We start from the raw sequence: 20883 nt of genomic DNA on the forward strand, positions 1-20883 counted from the left end.
CCTGTTGTGATACAGGGTCTCGACTTGATCGGTCTCTTTTGAAGTGCTGCCCCATTTAGTCGCCTTTTACGACTCTTACGACAAGCAACGCTTACTTGGGAACTCATCTAACCCACATTCCTACGAGATTCATACATTCTATCAACAAGAGATGTCTACTGCTCCTAGACACCAAAATCTACCTCTGATGTTTCCAAGGTCAGTGTTTGTCTTGTTTTCCTTTAGAGGATTCACGATATCGGTCACTGTTTATTATTTTCTCTTTCCATTGTTCTATCGTAATAACCACCCCTTTTGTAATTTAAGGTCTTCTTGAATTACTTATACGTAAATGCGAATTGTTGTCTTTAAGAGTAAATCTTTTTTATCATCTACATGACATTGAGTGATTCCCGGAATACTTTTATTTTGAATAACGAATTATAAGCATTCTATTCGCTTATGTACTGAATGTCAAAATGTGTAACTAGCCGTTCTCTGATGAAGAAAAGGTAATGCTAGGAAGCAGTAATGAATCTCAGGAAAATGTGATTTTTTTTCATGAAAGGTGAAAATAACAAACAATGATCAATCTCATAACTCCTATAAGCAATATAAAATAGATAGTTGGGCAAACACGAACCCCTGGGCACACCAGATGTGGGATCAGGTGCCTAGGGGGAGTAAGCATCGCCTGTCGACCCGTCACACCCGCCGTGAGCCCTCTATCTTGATCAGGTAAACGGAGTAATCCTTAGTCAAATTCAGTGTGCCAAGAAAGGCCTAACAATCGGTATGAGACAAGTCAGACAGCATTTGACCCATTGATAGGTTGTATAAACAAGTGCTGAATCGAAAACAGGAAACACGGACCCCTGGACACATCAGAGTTGTAATCAGGTTTCTAGAAGGAGTTAGCGTCTCCTGTTGACTTGTCACACTCTCCGTGATCCATCTTTTATGATCAGTTAAATGAAGTATCCCGTAGTCCGTAGTGAAAAATTTGTAAAAGAACGGCCTAAATATTAGTATGAAACATGTCAGACAATATTCGACCTAACTACGGCTAACTATTACGTACTCATCAAATAATTCAGGTTTGCTGCGACAAGTTTATGGAACACCCTTCCTATGCAAATTGGAGATATGCGTGTTAGCACAGGTAAATCGAACACACTAATGTGAAGTGAAGCGTAGCAAAACTCGTCCCTTTCTATACAATGCGAAACCTTAAATGAAGTATTCTGTAGTCTGTAGTGAAAATCTGTGAAAGAACGGTCTATATATTAGTATGAACATGTCACACGATATTCGACCTAACTAATGCGTACTCATCACTAGACGGAATTGCTCCTGTTCATCTTCAGGACCTTATAACCGTACAGGAACAACCCTCCGCTCGGAAGGAAACGTGTGACTTTCACTACCCCGAATGTGTACTAATACCTATGGTGAAAGATTTCAGTTTTGCTGCGAGAAGTTTATGGAACGGCCTTCCTGTGCACATTGGACTTACCAGGTAAATCGAACACACTAATGTGAAATGAAGCGTAGCAAAACTCGTCCACTTATATACAATGCGAAGCCTGATACAAGCGGGGAAATATGACGGACACAGAGAATTTTATTGTATTTATTAATTCATGTCAACTTTAAGAACTATGGTGAGAGAAAAATCAGTTTTGTTGTGGCAGGTTTATGGAACGGCCTTCCTGAGTATATTCAACTCTCCAAATCCATCTCCTGTTTAAAAAAGCATTTGAACACGCTAATATAGGCTAGCTTACCTGTGATTCTGAATACAATGTTTTCGTATTTTCATTTTAATACACTTGCTAAGAAGTGCTGGCATATATTCTATAAACATCATTATGACTACATTAGTGATTTTAACACATTCCAAGTTTAAGGACAACTATAATTTTTTTTTTTTTTTTTTTTTTTGTCGATGAATAATGCATATCATGTACAGTTTCTTTTCTAAATGTTTCTGTGTGTTTAGAAAGCGCTATTTGATCATACTGTAAATAGCTATATTTATCTTTTTTGTTTCTGATTTTCTTTATGAATAATGCATATCATGTAAAGTTTCTTTTTTAAATATGTCTGTGTGTCTGTAAAGCACCTAGAGTAATATTTGATCATACTGTATAAGTGGATATTTACGCGTGAGAAAATTTACACTAATTACGTGGTCACGTGATATATATTTACCGTGATGAATTTTACACTAATTACGCGGTCACGTGTGTAGCTATTTGACATTTACACTAATTACGCGGTCACGCGTATAGCTATTTAATATATATTTTATTCAGTTAACGCGTTTTTCCCCACGAATAACGTTGGACGTAAAAAAAAAACAAAAAAAAACCGCGTACTTAACCTCCAGCGTAATAACGACATTTACTGTTGACTGCGTTATCTAAATGTTTCATTATTACATTATTATAAATAAAATCATTATAACTTTATAATAACGACATTTACTGTTGACGGCGTTATCTAAATGTTTCATTATTACATTATTATAAATAAAATCATTATAACTTCATAATAACGACATTTACTGTTGACTGTGTTATCTAAATGTTTCATTATTACATTATTATAAATAAAATCATTATAACTTCATAATAACGACATTTACTGTTGACTGCGTTATCTAAATGTTTCATTATTACATTATTATAAATAAAATCATTATAACTTCATAATAACGACATTTACTGTTGACTGCGTTATCTAAATGTTTCATTATTACATTATTATAAATAAAATCATTATAACTTCTCTAAAATTTGCGACCTCCAGACTTCAAGCAAGACTGTTGAAGCCCCTTAATTGAAAATCTCAGAAGACTGCACACGAAGAAAAACAAAACAAGTTCAGTCAAAACAATACACTTCATTCTTATGTTCAAGCGACCTACACACACTGGAGAATTAACTTACTAAATATTGGAAACTTTTTGAATGGCACACAAAAAATTCATTTTAATGAAAAATCAGGCACTTAGAAATTAGGGGGGGGGGGGGGGGGTCCCTTCACCATTTTGGCCAAGTCCAATTTCCGTTAAATCTACAAGGAAACTTACATGTAGTTATTTTCAGATGCAAAGTAAAGTATGTTGGCTGATTGGTTCATCTCACATTTTATAGCAGTATTGAATGGTAAGAATGTAAGCTTGAACGGATGAATTGAACCTATGTAGAGTAGATTGAACTTCCCCCTCCCTCCACTGCTTACGATTTAGGGCTTTGAATCAATAATTCTAGGCAATTAAGAAATCATGAAGTCAACTTCATCTCCGATGCTTATATTCCCTTGAAAAAACCACAAGGCAAATAACAATGATTTGTTTTGGCTTTTAAAAAAATATTCGCTTGGTTGAGTTTGTCATATAAATAAATTTACTACTACACTTTTTACCTTACAATTTCATAATTTTTGCAAACGCAAGTATGCTGAATAGCTCCTTATCCAGGTTATGACACTGGGGTTAAAATATTACTTTTGAAATTTAGGCGCAAAATATATACTATGTACTATCTACTAATGCATACGTAGAACAAGTTTAGGCAGTGAACATTTCATTAATATACGTGTTGTTAATTGTGTAGAAGTCACGATTAGTGACAGTGTTATTTATTGTGTAGAAGTCACGATTAGTGACAGTGTTATTTATTGTGTAGAAGTGACGATTAGTGACAGTGTTATTTATTGTGTAGAAGTGACGATTAGTGACAGTGTTATTTATTGTGTAGAAGTCACGATTAGTGACAGTGTTATTTATTGTGTAGAAGTCACGATTTCTGACAGTGTTATTGTGTAGAAGTCTCGATTAGTGACAGTGTTATTGTGTAGAAGTCACGATTAGTGACAGTGTTATTTGTTGTGTAGAAATCACGACTAGGAAAGTAGTTGAGACATTACACGTTACAGTGGTTATGAAGATTTTGACTTGATTCAACATGTGTAGCTTATAACAGTTAACAAAGCTCTTTATTCCAAAGCTTCATATAAACACACAGCAATCTCCACAATTAGTTACATGTGTATTTTGATACAGTAATGGTAAACTTTGCTATGTTAGTGGCTTTTACTTGATAGTTGATTAATTCCATTAAAAACTTGATATATTTTCCACTGAGCTAGAAGATAGCAGTTTTAAGGCATTGCTTTTCTAATTCAAGTTCGTAATTCACCTTCATCGTGTTCCTGATTTCCTGTAAACACGTAAACATCAATATCTCATCGAAGCACTCTAAGTACGTTTTTGTTTTAATCGTTTAAAACAAATAATTACATGATCGAAGCCAACGAACACAATTCATGTTGATAAACGTAAAATCAAGCATTGTTTTCAAGCTCACGACGAAAGTTTTACACTGGCTTATTCTGAGAACTTCATTTCAAATTCATAAAATTAAATAGCCAATGGACACAGCGCGAATTGAGACGTACACACTGTTATTCCATTTCTATAAAGGCCAAAGGTCAGAGGTAAAATTTGACCTCTGATTCACAGATATCCTTAAAGAGTTCTTCTACATCTGACATATTTTCTGGAGAAAATTTCTGACAAAATTCTTCCATTTCTGAGACGCATGTCCCCTCCAAGTTCCTCATCAACTGAAGTAACGCTGCGCCACTCTGAGATCCGCCCGACATCAAATCTCGTGCTTTTTCGTGATATTTGAACAGAACATGGCGTTTGTTGTCACTGGAAAGAGAGTATGTAATATCACCTATGTCAGCATTATCAGAAAATATGAAAGGTTTGAAGACGGATAAACGTGGGTCTGGTGTGCCTGTCATCCAATGGCAGTCCGGAAGTCCGACAGACGACAATACCGACACTTGACTTCCGGTTGTGATCAACTGACTATTCATGTTGATTCCTTTATTTCTCAGAATCTCAAACATGTTCATGACAGAAAACGAATCTGGAAAAGAAAGTAAGTCCTCACAATTCAATCATGTATACTGATCAAAATCATAGTGAATATATGTCACCAAACATCAACTTGTATTTAGATATTGAAAATATTTGATAGGCCAGCACGGTGCATTTTACAATTGTACTTTTGAAATGCTACACGTGAAACCGTTCACGGTAGCTCAGTGATAGAACGGTCGTTTCGCAATCAGGAGGTCGTTAGTTCGAGACCCGCTCGTGCCATGGCCACGTCAAACCTAGACGTTAAAATGGGCAGTGATTGCTCCTTCGCCAAACGCACGTCATTTAAAAGTGAAAGTCACGATTCTTTTGGATATGACCTTAAAAACGAAGGTCCCATGTTGTGACAGGCGTTGGCACGATAACGAACCCTCACTGTTACAGCCCTAAGCGCTAAGCATGCATGGCACGATAACGAACCCTCACTGTTACAGCCCTAAGCACTAAGCATGCATGACAGGATAACAAACCCTCACTGTTACAGCCCTAAGCGCTAAGCATGCATGGCACGATAACGAACCCTCACTCTTACAGCCCTAAGCACTAAGCATGCATGGCACGATAACAAACCCTCACTGTTACAGCCCTAAGCGCTAAGCATGCATGGCACGATAACGAACCCTCACTGTTACAGCCCTAAGCGCTAAGCATGCATGGCACGATAACGAACCCTCACTGTTACAGCCCTAAGCGCTAAGCATGCATGGCACGATAACGAACCCTCACTGTTACAGCCCTAAGCACTAAGAATACATGGCACGATAACGAACCCTCACTGTTACAGCCTTAAGCTCTGAGCATGCATGGCACGATAACGAACCCTCACTGTTACAGCCCTAAGCGCTAAGCATGCATGGCACGGTAACGAACCCTCACTGTTACAGCCCTGAGCACTAAGCATACATGGCACGATAACGAACCCTCACTGTTACAGCCCTGAGCACTAAGCATGCATGGCACGATAACGAACCCTCACTGTTACAGCCCTAAGCACTAAGCATGCATGGCACGATAACGAACCCTCACTGTTACAGCCCTAAGCGCTAAGCATGCATGACACGGTAACGAACCCTCACTGTTACAGTCCTAAGCGCTAAGCATGCATGGCACGGTAACGAACCCTCACTGTTACAGCCTTAAGCACTAAGCATCTATGACACGATAACGAACCCTCACTGTTACAGCCCTACGTACTAAGCATGCATGACACGATAACGAACCCTCACTGTTACAGTCCTAAGCACTAAGCATGCATTGCACGATAACGAACCCTCACTGTTACAGCCCTAAGCACTAAGCATGCATGGCACGATAACGAACCCTCACTGTTACATCCCTAAGCACTAAGCATGCATGGCACGATAACGAACCCTCACTGTTACAGCCCTAAGCACTAAGCATGCATGACAGGATAACGAACCCTCACTGTTACAGTCCTAAGCACTAAGCATGCATGGCACGATAACAAACCCTCACTGTTACAGCCCTAAGCGCTAAGCATGCATGGTACGATAACGAACCCTCACTGTTACAGCCCTAAGCACTAAGAATACATGACACGATAACGAACCCTCACTGTTACAGCCCTAAGCATGCATGGTACGATAACGAACCCTCACTGTTACAGCCCTAAGCGCTAAGCATGCATGACACGACAACGAACCCTCACTCTTACAGCCCTAACCGCTAAGTATGGGTTTAAATTTGTGGTACCTCACCTACAGTCTCAATATGAGTGAAAAATTCTCGACGGGACGTAAAAACAAACATATAATGTAAATTTAATTGAAAGAAAAGCGTTGTATATCACAACATTTACAGAATTCTATACTAGTATAATGATGACGTTGATTTGTCAGTGCACCGTTACATGTTATTGGAACAAAAGATTTTAAATCCAATCACATGATAGTGCCCTATGAAAACCTTGATCAGCGCTGTTATTCAGAAGATCACACCCGGTCCTGCGTCTTACAATGGGATCTGGAGCACTAAGACTTGACGGAAATTCGACCCCAAAAGCCACCATGAAATTTACGGGTCCCTTGTCAGCTGACCAATGTCCTGACGTCACACTGTTATCTTGTAGATCTGATGACGCCATGTCGTAATCCGTCGATATGGACAGACAACTTGAGATATTGTAGGTACCATCTGAAGAAAAAGAAAGAATTTGATTTCGCTAAATGCCATATCAATAACAAGAAGAAGGAATGTCAACTCATTAGTTAGCATGGGGTTTGCAATCTTTTCTGCTTTTGAATACATATTATAGTAAAAAAAAATATGACCGCATCAAAAAAATCTAAACTTTATCATCCGTATGATGTTCTTGGCATTAACTGATGACGTTATCATTGTTATTGGCATTAACTGATGGCGTTATCATTGTTCTTGGTATTAATTGAAGACGTAATCATTGTTCTTGGCATTAACTGATGACGTTATCATTGTTCTTGGCATTAACTGATGACGTTATCATTGTTCTTGGTATTAATTGAAGACGTAATCATTGTTCTTGGCATTAACTGATGACGTTATCATTGTTATTGGCATTAACTGATGACGTTATAATTGTTCCTAACATCAACTGATTACGTTATCATTGTTCTTGGTATTAACTGATGACGTTATCTTTGTTCTTGGCATTAACTGATTACGTTATCATTGTTCTTGGCATTAACTGATGATGTTATCATTGTTGTCGTGGCTAGCGTTTGCATTAATGTTTGGTAAACCATGAAATCAAATGTCCAAGTGCTTTAAGGGGAAAGACAATGGAAATTCAACGTGGATTACGCACGAAATTGAAAGTGTTGGTGAAACCACAACATTTGACGAAAATCATGAAGACTCCGGTGGAATGTAGTTTTTCACGTAAAGAAGGGAACAACTTTATCCTCTCTTTGTGTGAAATTTGCTGATTCATTACCTTTTATTTGTTTTGCGACCCAGAACATTCCTGCACATTCCACTACCCACGCCTCAAATTTATCTGCGATCAGGAAAGACCCACAGTGATTCACTGACACGTCTGTTTCAAATTTTCCTCCCTGGCCATACTGGTCAATCAATGACGTCGTGATCTCTACACCGTTCTTTGCCGATTCTGATCTCTCTAAAATCAGTCTGCAATACATGATTTATATGTTTATTCTTTTCTATAAAACATAGATCACCAATATAACCCGCATAATGACAAAAAGACGCACATGTTACACCCCAAATCGTCGCCCCATCCCAAATCGTCATTTCACCCCAAATCACCGCACTGCATCCCAAATCGTCGCCACGGCGACGATTTGGGACAAGATTTCACTATCTAAGGGGTAAGGATTTGGGATGTACTTTAGTACACACCAATTCGTCGCCCGACCTAAATCGTCGCCCGCCAATATTCTATTGACGTTTATAGGATAGATTACACAGAAGTTATTCCATTGCACCCCCTTTATATGGGGGTACATAGGTTTCACGTGATCTGTTTGTCTGTCTGCCACTCATATCTCTGGTGTTTTTCGATCTATTGGGTTGGAATTTTGTATGTAGATTACAAGTGACCCTCTGATTTGTCTTCTCAAAAATGAGAATTCTGGCATGAGAGCTTTAAGCGCCGCGTATCATGTACAATTTTCAGCAGCTCTGTAATATTACTGGTGTATGTGAACCTTATATGTGGGTTACATGTGTTCCTGGCATGCGCTTCCCGTAACATGAAATCTCTTGATCACGAGCTCAAAGCGCCGCGAGCTGTAATCATAGCGAACGTTGGTGTTTGTGAACCGACGGAGCTGAAATTTTATATGTAGGTTATATGGGACTCAGCACACATATTTCATTTATTTGTTTGTTTGTTTGTTCATTTACTTATTTAAAAAGAGTGAGAGAGAAAGAGAGCAACGACTTAAACAAACAAAAATATTGAAAAATAAAGAGGACGGGTGGGTGTTTCTCGAGGCTTTCAAGAGCATCCAAACGATGGCTAACAATCGTAATCTAGTATAATCTGTGGTCACAAGACGTAACAACCCAATGATCAGCAGAACGGCCCTACAACAAAAGGCAAAATGATTTATTTTCGGACACCTTTACAAACTACGCTACTTTCGATTCCAATTTAAATGGCTACCGGAAGACAAACATTTATATTTAGATCCCGATTTGTAAAACAACCAAATAAATAAAGTAATAATTAATAAGATTAAATAGCTGCCAGTGGTAAAACGTTCTTCATTTTCCATGTTATTTAATTATCTTTTGAATATTATATTCTAATTCGCACCTAATTGACCGACGCTAAACAAACAAGTCGCATTGGGACACTGTGAACTCTGTGCTATTATTTCGGTTCACTAGAGCGTAACATTTTACCTATATTTTTTCCTACTACGAGTTTTAATTGATACACAATATCAGGACTTCTATAAAAATTATGATTTTTACTCGGAGTCCGTGACTATCACTGATGCGTCAGCGGGACTCGCCATATCAGACAAACTTCACAAATGAATTTTCTGCATCTAGGACGCAGATTCTTGGGTTAGTGACAACCCTGACCTGTAACGAACACTACTACCAACCAAAACAACAATAACAAATACAGCTCTTTCAATAGTAATAATACCACTACCAACCAAAACAACAAAAACAAGGACTGTGATCATAATAAATCTTTTTTTTTAAAAATGTACAACAGAACAAGTAAAAGACGAAGTAGAAGATTAAAATGTCTTGCTTAGTTGGTCCAAAAAAACCTTTATCAAACAGGACCGGTTTGTATGCAAAGGATGTTTCCAAATAGTTGCATCAAGGGGGAAGACAATTTAGGGTGTGAGGTTATGCCCAAATCGTCGCCGGCAATTTGGGGTGTTACATAAGAAACCCCATATCGTCGTCCATCCCAAATCGTCGCCGGTGACGTTTTGGGGTGTAACACGCACAGGCCTTATCGGTCACCTTAGATTTAGTTAAAAACACCAATAACTGCAAAGGCCATGAAATCTATAATAATTTTCCTGTTCAGCATATCTAAGGTAAATTTCTAATATTTAACAGCAATATACACAAGATTTGTTCGTAAAACAAATTCCTCTGAATGTTTTCCTTATCATACCAGACTTTACATGATACAGAATGTGTTCATTATCATACCAGACTTTACATGATACAGAATGTGCTCATTATCATACCAGATTTTACATGATACAGAATGTGCTCATTATCATACCAGATTTTACATGATACAGAATGTGTTATATCAACACTATTTGACCAATTTGGAACCGCCCTAAAGACATTGTTCTGGGCTAACGAAATTTATAAATTTGGTTTATCCCTTTCTGCTTTTCATAGAGTATCACCAAAATAAAAGTAGTCTTTCAAATCGTAAAGACAAGAATCACTATGATAATTTTGACCTAACCCTGGAACCAAAACCCCTACCCCCTGGGATCCTGATATTTACAATTTTAGTAAAATGCTATCCTTGCTCCTTCTAACTGTCTATTTGGTTGCAATTTAGTATCAGTAGCATTCAAGCATATATTATTCAAATGTTTTACACATAAACATTATATACAAACGTACCAAGTTTACCCTGTACTCAGAACCTTTACTCCATGGATCATAAACTTTACAACTGCGGTCTTGCTAGACATCACCAGCAATAAGTTTATCAGCTTCGGGGGTTCTAGCAATTAATGTGCACTTAGGTGACGCTGCTGTTCGTTTCAAATAAGTTAGTTGACTGTTAAACCAACTTAGGCATCAGTCCAATTATTCAGCCAAGCCGAATCTCGGTCGAGATTACGTTTACGTCTTTGTGTATTTGGAAAAAGTCCCATCACATTCATGTTATTTCCTTGTTGACGAGTCAAATTTCCTACATTGTAACTATACATTATCGTTGCATCCATATGGAAATGCAGTACATAGAGTATTTGTCCAGTGATCTTCTTGTCTACGAAAAGGGGTACTTAATGGTGGATTGTTTGTATGATGGTATTTTGTTCTAGAATCCTGATGCTCATGAACAAGATGAGGTGGTCAGGGGAATTAAGATGTTCCTAAAGAAGGTGGTTACCACAAATACTAGTATTCATTTAAGATATGTATCCTGATATTCTTTTATTGAGTGAACTCATAGTTTCTCCGACATATATTAAACTACAGAGGTTACACTCAATAGCGTAGACAACGGTAGAAGACTTACAGGTCAAATTCTCAAAGGTTGCGGAACACAGAAACTACGTCCAAAGAGATTACTAGTATATGAACGAATGATAAGTATATCACAAGTTTTACACTCTTTTTACAGATCTCTTAATGGTACATGGTAATCTTTAATATAGGTATACGAATTTCCAATCCGACTGTACATACAACAAATGCTTGATATATCGAAGGATAATCCGTGGGACGCCAACCATTCTGTTAGAGTCTGTGCCTCATATAGACTCCACAGAGTGAAACCTTTTTATGCTACTCACACATCCGGTTTACCTGGTAAGGTCGGCCGGGGTTGGCGCATTGTTTCCTGTGGCTGAAACTTTTGTACAGACGGTTGTGTAGCCTGCGCAGACTCCCTGGTCATTTGCGCCCATCTCCGCGCCCCAAGATCCGCCCGACTGACTTAGAATGACGGCATGGGTGTGTGGAGCCTGGTCTATCTCTACGTTGGTTGTCTGAAAAACGAAAAGATTCGTATTACAGTACTTTTATGCCATTTCAGGGCTTCCGTATAAAATGCAATGTCCACACTTCACTAGATTTTGTGCCTGTATGTATGAATTTATATAGAAAAATAAACTACATTATAGCGCACCATGTTGACGCCAGGTTTATTTTTCCAATATGAAATGCAAATAAAGCAACATTAATGTTAACATTGCGTATTTATGACAATAGATGATATAAGCCTCATCCGCAGCCCAGGAAAAAACCATAAATACAGAACAAAATTTTGTAAATCCTATGGAAATCTGTGTATCCGCGGCAATATTTGTTTTCAATCTCAAAATGTTGTTTCATCCAAATCAGTTTCCTCTGTTGTGTTGTTTATACACCGTGTAGCTGGTGGTCTTAGTAACAAGCGGTTACCATGGCATGCAATCTTACACATTCTCAGTCTACTCTTCTAGTATGTGCTGTGTCAAACTTTTTTCAAAATGATGAAAATGAAAACTGAATTTATGTTTTAAAATGAATATAATTTTCCGTATGGAATGTACTTTTATTTTCATGATTTACCAATAAAGTCCGAAGCAGGGGGAATTATAGAGTGTGGTAATATATTTCAACTTTTGAACATCATAGAAAAATTACAAGTCCCTTATTGTTTAGGAATTTTATATTTGTAGTTATTGTAATTACACGAAGCCAACAAATAGTTATCAAGTGTCTATCAACTCATTCATCCAATTATTGTTTGTATCAATTGCCTTTAAATCCGACATATCTCGTAAAATTATTGTTTGTAAAAATGATCAATAAATCCGACATCTGTCATAAAATAAATGAACGTTTGTCCTGCGTTTTGCATGGAATCTAGTTGGAAATATCATTGGACAAAGCGATATATAATTTCTCTCTTCACATTTTACGTTGTTCCTAAATCAAACCCCGATCTCATTTCCTAGATCTAAGCTTTATTTCTGTTAAATCCTAAAATATTTTGGACTTTGGTAACTTTTGCATAATATTTTAACTTTTAGATTCCATGATACTTTTACATATATGTTTTATTTTTGTATATATTTTGTTAGATACTTACATGTATCTGTTTTACATAGTAGTTGATGTTTTTACTTAATTCGTTATTTATTTAACAATAAATGACCATTCAATCCCAACCTTGTGTTTTTCTTGGTGTTGGTGTCAAACAGAGCACTGCTTCATCGGGTACCCATAAAGGAACTTTTGATCTCAGTCTCACCTTTATATATTGAGATCAAGAGTGAGCTCCTATAAGTTTATACAAGTAAGAGATAGTGAGAGGGAGATATTGAGATCAACAGTGAGCTCCTATAAGTTTATACAAGTAACAGATAATGAGAGGGTGATATTGAGATCAACAGTGAGCTCCTATAAGTTTATACAAGTAACAGATAATGAGAGGGAGATATTGAGATCAACAGTGAGCTCCTATAAGTTTATACAAGTAAGAGATAGTGAGAGGGTGTTATTGAGATCAACAGTGAGATCCTATAAGTTTATACAAGTAACAGATAATGAGAGGGTGATATTGAGATCAACAGTGAGCTCCTATAAGTTTATACAAGTAAGAGATAGTGAGAGGGTGTTATTGAGATCAACAGTGAGATCCTATAAGTTTATACAAGTAACAGATAGTGAGAGGGTGATATTGAGATCAACAGTGAGCTCCTATAAGTTGTGTGCCCCCGGAATCTGGTTGTACCGCTAACAACCAAGCTATATTTTTATCAAATACCAGAGAAAATCGAAATCCGTGGCCTACCCCCCCCCCCCAGAATCTAATATTTGTTTTGGTCAAATCCTAGAGGACAGTTTTCCACCCCTGGTTCCATCCAGGTTTCTAGGTCACGCTAATATGCTATTTGTTATGCTGATGTGTTATTTGTAGTTATATGTCATTGTCCGTCGTCAGCCGCCTGCATAGTGTGTGCAGTGAACATAGTCAACTTCTGAGATGGAGGGTTCCAAACTTTAATTAAAACTTCTCAGCTGGAGGGTTCAAAACTTTAAGACTATGCAGTTGTTAGCTTTCTTTACTCGGGAGTTTAAAGAAGTCAATAAATAAAAACGAGTAATATTATTCCGTGAGTAATGCGTCTCACTAAATAACGCAATGATAAATCAGTTTTTTATGCATAAAAACTTTCAACAGATTTTAATCTCGAAAGTCAAATACATCTACGTTAGAAATTTATACATGCATAAGGCTTCAATATAATATTATAGCTTTATATTGCTGGTCCCATTTTGATATAATTGCAGGTGTGGACCTTCTCTCAGAAAATATCCAGATCCGCATTAATCTTAACATATAGAACCATGTTCAGCAAAACACAAGAGTATGTTGTGAGATTCCACAGAGAGAATCCACAGAAAGAATCCACAGAGATAATCCACTAGGAATTTGGGGAAATGAAATCTCTTACAAAATGAAAAGGTGTTCCTAGATATCATGTAACACTTTTGAAATAACCCCACTGGTGTTTTTTCAACTGAATTGGTCAGTTTAAATATAAAAGTAGAAATTTAAAATGATTATAAATCCTCATTAAGAGTGTAGAAATTCAAACCTAATGCATATCAAAAGTATAAACTGTATGAAGATGATGTAATATAATGAAACCTATCTTATTCAACATGCGCCAGAAGACAGTCAGAATAAATAGTGTAAAAACAACTAAAATATCAAATTGAGGATAAGAATAAAGTTTGAAATGTCCAGTGCAAAGGATTGCACGACTGTCGTATTAGGCAGTTTTCACTGTATATACATTTCAAAGAAATTTCTTTCGGTTTTCCTGCTCGTAAAATATTGGAATTTCGAAATATGTTCATGTGGAGATAATGCTGATAATTGTGGTAAGAGTGGTATTGGTTTCGATGATGATGATGATGACGATGATAATGATAAAATATGTGGAAATAGCGAACTATCAGCAATCTCAAAAATCCTAAAGAGAATAAAATCTGAGAGCAGGGCAGGAATGGTGACCCGTCACACCCGATGATGATGATGATGACGGCGATGATGATGATGATGATGGTGGTGATGATGATGATGATGATGGTGGTGATGATGATGATGATGATGGAGGTGGTAGTGATGGTGTTGTTGATTTTGATGGAGGTAACAATGATGGTGACGATGATTTAGGTGATGAAAAACACTTATAATTCTAAAATAAAACCTTGACTTTACTTCCGGGTGTATGGTCGGCAGCTGCGCAGTAGATGACTTGTTGTACATGATCTGGCGGCAGGTTGGCGTTTTTACCGAAAATGACCGCATTCTTGGTGGCGGGAGGTAAGGCAACAAACAAATCAGACATCTTAATCTGTAATACTATAACATCAAATATATTCATAACAGATCAGACATCTTAATCTGTAATACTATAACATCAAATATATTCATAACAAATCAGACATCTTAATCTGTAATACTATAACATCAAATATATTCATAACAGATCACACATCTTAATCTGTAATACTATAACATCAAATATATTCATAACAAATCAGACATCTTAATCTGTAATACTATAACATCAAATATATTCATAACAGATCAGACATCTTAATCTGTAATTCTATAACATCAAATATATTCATAAAGGGTAGGAGAAAAACTACGGAAGCCCATTTAGGACCTATAAGAATATTTTTGAATTTGAAATAACGAATTCCAGAATTCGTTATTACAGATTTAAAATTTGTTATTTCAAACTTTTGAATCTGTTATAACAGATTAGAATTTGTTATAACGAATTTTTTTGAATTTGTTATGTCAAATTTCAAAATTTGTTTTAACGATCTGAATTTGAAAACACGAATTTTAGAAATGGCTGTATCAATTGTCAAATTCGATATACATCTGTAACGATTTGAGTTATGAAACCATTGATATCAAATTAATATATAATTCGTGAAAACGATTTGCAGAATTAGTTAGAATAAATCAAATGATTTGAATTATGAATTTTCAATAATTAACTTGGATTTGATTTGTTAAAAGGAATTCTAATACAATTTGTTAAAACGAGTAATTAATAAAATGTAGTTGAAGGAAGATGTCACAAGAACAGGCACCTGATCTTACCTCTGCTATATTCAGGGGTTTGTGTTTGCCCAACTCTTAATTTTGTATTCCTTATATTAGTTATGAGATCGATCACTGTTCGTTGTTTTCATTTTTTCATCAGTACATTTGTTTTAAATTGTTGTAAAGAATTAGGCAAATTTGATATCACGAATTTCAGAATTTATCATTTTAAATTTGATTCGTTCTTTCAAATTTTAAAACCTATTATTACGAAGTTTATCAAATTTTTATAACGAATTTAATCCTTTATAACAAATTTTAAATTTTGAAATAACGAATTAAAATCGAAATAACGAAATCTGAAATTCGTTATTTCAAATTAAAATATTTTTGATATGTCCTAAATGGGCTTCCGTAAAAAACAAACAGCCCGTAGTTCTAAATCTGACGATGAATTTGGGGTGACAGTCTTACCCCCACCTCCTTATGACCTGAACTTGTCGTAATCTAACAGTATCAAATCTAGCTAAATGTTGCAGTATTAAAGGTAGAGAAATCTCACAGTATTAAATCTAGCAATATCTAACAATATTAAATGTAGAGAAATCTCACAGTATTAAATCTAACCAAATAGAACAGCATTAAATGCTGTCTGACGTGTTTCATACCGATTGTTAAGCCGTTCTTGGCACACTGATTTTGACTGCGGATAACTCCGTTTACCTGATCAGGATATGGGGCTCACAGCAGGTGTGACCGGTCAACAGGGGATGCTTACTCCTCCTAGGCACCTGATCCCACCTCTGGTGTGTCCAGGGGTCCGTGTTTGCCCAACTATCTATTTTGTATTGCTTGTAGGAATTATGAGATTGATCACTGTTCGTTATCTTCACCTTGCATGTAGAGAAATCTCACAGTATTAAATCTAGCGAAATTCTTTTGATTCGAGCTCCCTGCTCATAGTATAATAATTCAAAACTCTATTCCACTCATTTTTTTATTTTCTAATAATGTAATCGTTTTCATTTTGTTTTATTATTGTTTTTTCTTTATTTTTCTTTATCAAATTATTTTATTCCATTCATTTCCAACAATTTCTACATGTTTAGGTTAATGTTAATTGTTTTGTTGTTTTTTTTTCTTCTTTATATAATTTTATATCCCTAATTTATCCATTTTTTTTCCCTGTAATTTTTCTATTTTATGTAAACTATTCATTTATTTTGCTCTTTAAATTTTGCTTGGTATATTTAAGTGTGAGGGAGTAAAAACGTTTTATATGACCGTATATATGAGAGTGATGGAGTAGAAACCTTCTGCATGACGGTATATATGAGAGTGAGGGAGTAAAAACGTTCTGTATTATTCCTCTCCTTCGTAAATCCCTTGATCCGTCACTGGTAAGATCTCTCTCTCTCTCTCTCTCTCTCTCTCTCTCTTTCTCTGTCTCTCGCTCATTATTAGAAAGTGTATACATGTACTAGTATTTGTTTTATCTGTATACATATCTGTGTTCAACTAAAGATTCAGAAAATATTTAAAAAGGTTAATGTTGTTTTTCAATGATAGTTTTCTTCATTCTACATATATCCTATATTGAAGGGTTGACCTCCTAGTTGGCACAAAATTTGCCTATATAATTGCAAAAAATGTTCCCCACCAGAGCAGACGAAGACCTGTAATCCCCAACATCTGTCGCTGAAATTTATCTGAGTGGTGATCACACCGAGAATTAAATAAGATCCGCCACACATGTTAATCTGAGTGGTGATCACACCGAGAATTAAATAAGATCCGCCACACATGTTAATCTGAGTGGTGATCACACCGAGAATTAAATAAGATCCGCCACACATGTTTATCTGAGTGGTGATCACACCGAGAATTAATAAGATCCGCCACACATGTTTATCTGAGTGGTGATCACACCGAGAATTAAATAAGATCCGCCACACATGTTTATCTGAGTGGTGATCACACCGAGAATTAAATAAGATCCGCCACACATGTTTATCTGAGTGGTGATCACATCGAGAATTAAATAAGATCCGCCACACATGTTTATCTGAGTGGTGATCACACCGAGAATTAATAAGATCCGCCACACATGTTTATCTGAGTGGTGATCACACCGAGAATTAATAAGATCCGCCACACATGTTAATCTGAGTGGTGATCACACCGAGGATTAATAAGATCCGCCACACATGTTTATCTGAGTGGTGATCACACCGAGAATTAATAAGATCCGCCACACATGTTTATCTGAGTGGTGATCACACCGAGAATTAAATAAGATCCGCCACACATGTTTATCTGAGTGGTGATCACACCGAGAATTAATAAGATCCGCCACACATGTTTATCTGAGTGGTGATCACACCGAGAATTAATAAGATCCGCCACACATGAAAACATGATAGGTGCGACCCTAACCTGGTGTTAAATAGATTACAGAGAGAGAGAGAGAGAGAGAGAGAGAGAGAGAGAGAGAGAGAGAGAGAGAGAGAGAGTCTCAGAGAGAGAGAGAGAGAGAGAGAGAGAGAGAGAGAGAGAGAGAGAGAGAGAGAGATCCTCCTGAGTATCGATCAGGTCTGATTACGTGGTTGAGGTGTGAGATTCATGCGGCAATCAATATGTTTCCTGATTTCCATTAGGTGAATGTGTAGAATTTTAACACACACACACCCCCCCCCCCCCCTAGTCTCTCCAATGCTTTAGCGGGATGGGGGATAAAGGGTTGGGGCTGACCTATTGATTTTGGTTATGTAATCCTAAATAAATTTGTGGGTTTTTTTTATCTATTTTGTTGTTGTTTTTGGTTTTTTTGTTCAATGACTCACTGTCAGAAAATGACAAATATCACCACTTTATTCCTTTTTTCCCGTGACCAGATAGTAAAATCGATGTCTGCTGGTTTATGTTAATGGTGAATCATTACATATGTAATGCAGCTTATCGTCTGAAGCAGACTGTACTCACCTGTTGTCAGGTTTACACGTGACATACAGAACATGAACGATGAACATACGAATGATATGCACGGTTTATGATTTTTAAAATGACATGTATATTTATGTAGGTATAAAATAGATCTATACTCACGTTATGTAATCTTCACGACCGAAGGAATGTTAATGTCTCGAGCTGCCGCAGACTTCACAGAACGCATGCGCTCGCTGTTTATCGATCGGACGTGCATGTCTGCCTTCACGTGGTGCATGTTTTTGTTTCATATACACCAGTTCGCTAATAAAATGGAACTTCAGTTTTCTTTATCAGCTAACACTGAACAACGTCCACACTTCGTCATTTGTTTTAAAATCGGACAATGACGACAAATTCTTCTGCCTCTAATTAGGGTGTATTGGAACTGCACGGGGTAGAATATGGTCTTATTCAAAACTTGTTAAACTATGATTTTTCGTTCATCCTTTTTTTTTTTTATTTGATAAGATGAACGCTATGCGACCTGCATGTTTTGTTTCATATACTGCAGTTCGCTCATATCCATTCCTGATAAAAATGGAACTTCAGATGTGTGTTGTTATTTTGTTTTGCTTTTTAATTTCTTTATTAGCTAAATAACTGCTAAAAATATATATTAAACAATTTTCATAGTTAGTTTAATGGTTTTAAAAAGGTGGGCAACATTTACACCTGTACCCGAAGTACGTGTTGACACTGCGCGGGGTAGTAGGGTCTTTCAATTCAAAACTCGTTAAACTATCATTTTTCGTTCATACATTTATTTATTTGTTAAGATGAAAGTTATACGAGCTGCTCATAATTTTATTACTTCAGAATTATTTCTTGTTGAAGACGTATTTTTATAACTCCGTGAAAAACCTGACGATTTCAATGTGTATATTATTAATATAACTCCGTGAAAAACCTGACGATTTCAATGTGTATATTATTAATACAACTCCGTGAAAAACCTGACGATTTCAATGTGTATATTATTAATACAACTCCGTGAAAAACCTGACGATTTCAATGTGTATATTATTAATATAACTCCGTGAAAAACCTGACGATTTCAATGTGTATATTATTAATACAACTCCGTGAAAAACCTGACGATTTCAATGTGTATATTATTAAGGTAGGTAAATACTATTAGAAATTTCTGTCAATCAATTTTTTTTTCCATTTAAATAACTTTAACAATTCATAAACTAACTAAAAAAACCATATTAGACATACCTTTGCGGGTTTATTTTTATACTATGTGCTACAGAGCACATATACCCCCAAATGCAAAAGCCAAATTTTAACATAAGAATGCATGATCTCTTGTTTTATTAAAAATATGCACCAAAGCACATTATATTAAGCTATAATATATAAAGACCAATAGCTATTCATTTACTGACAGAATTTTTAAAGATATTCAATTGAAAACATACACAATTGCTGTTTAATCTGCGCACATCCTTCAGAAAAAAATCACAGAATATCGCAATTTTGAAAACTTCTCAAAATCTAAATTGTTTACATGCCAGTTTTTCTTTAAAAATATTTAGAATTATATCTAAGGTTAACAATAAAACATATTTTACCATAGTTGACCAGAGATATTTTGCAAAATGGTTTCTTGAATACGTAAACCCCCATTTTTAAATTTAAGTTTTACAATTATTCTTTGCACATTTTGAAAATAGTAAATTGTAACAGCAAATACAGTCTTAAAATCAAGATTAACAGAATATGACAATATATATATATGTGTGTAAAACATACTGAAAATTTTGTCCTACCAGACAATTAGAACACAAGGAGTGGGGGACCCCACCCTTTCCTTTTTCTCACAATTTTTTTGGTGTGTGTGTTATTCTTTTTTTGTTTGGCTATCAATCATATCATACATAAAAATACCTACATGCTATCTCATACTTATAGAAAAAATAAATATAGTGTAACATATATGTAGATTCTAGCAACTACAGCTCATGTACAAATAATTTTGTTTCTTGAAAATACTTGTGAAGAAGAGTTCCAATATTCAACAACTTTACTGATAATGTTCTGAGGATTTATAATTCTTGGTTTCTTTGAACCAAACACAAACTCACTAAAAACAGTTTGAATTCCACTGTGAGGGTCACGCCTATGTATGCTTTTTAACTTGTTCAGGCTAAGATTGCAAGCTATGAGCCTTTTAGAGATCAGTGTAGAT

At 36.0% G+C, this 20883-nt stretch overlaps 1 protein-coding gene across 2 annotated transcripts; it reads right to left on the minus strand.

The window, feature by feature from the left end:
* Positions 1-3965: 3965 nt before the first annotated feature.
* Positions 3966-19024, minus strand: LOC125666253 (secernin-1-like). Of its 2 annotated transcripts, none has more exons than XM_056151608.1 (6): positions 18807-19024; positions 14856-14999; positions 11444-11625; positions 7875-8071; positions 6869-7096; positions 3966-4928 (listed from the first exon to the last, which is right to left on the minus strand). In XM_056151608.1, exons 2-6 carry the CDS (start codon positions 14943-14945, stop codon positions 4480-4482), a joined length of 1146 nt encoding a protein of 381 aa, XP_056007583.1. In that variant the 5' UTR covers positions 14946-14999; positions 18807-19024; the 3' UTR covers positions 3966-4479. The 2 variants fall into 2 exon arrangements, with proteins under 2 accessions (XP_056007583.1, XP_056007582.1); XM_056151607.1 differs by having other exon boundaries at positions 14845-14999; positions 18807-19020.
* Between the last annotated feature and the right edge of the window lie 1859 nt (positions 19025-20883).

Source organism: Ostrea edulis, chromosome 10, assembly GCF_947568905.1.
Source record: "Ostrea edulis chromosome 10, xbOstEdul1.1, whole genome shotgun sequence".
In the NCBI taxonomy this organism is placed as follows: domain Eukaryota; kingdom Metazoa; phylum Mollusca; class Bivalvia; order Ostreida; family Ostreidae; genus Ostrea; species Ostrea edulis.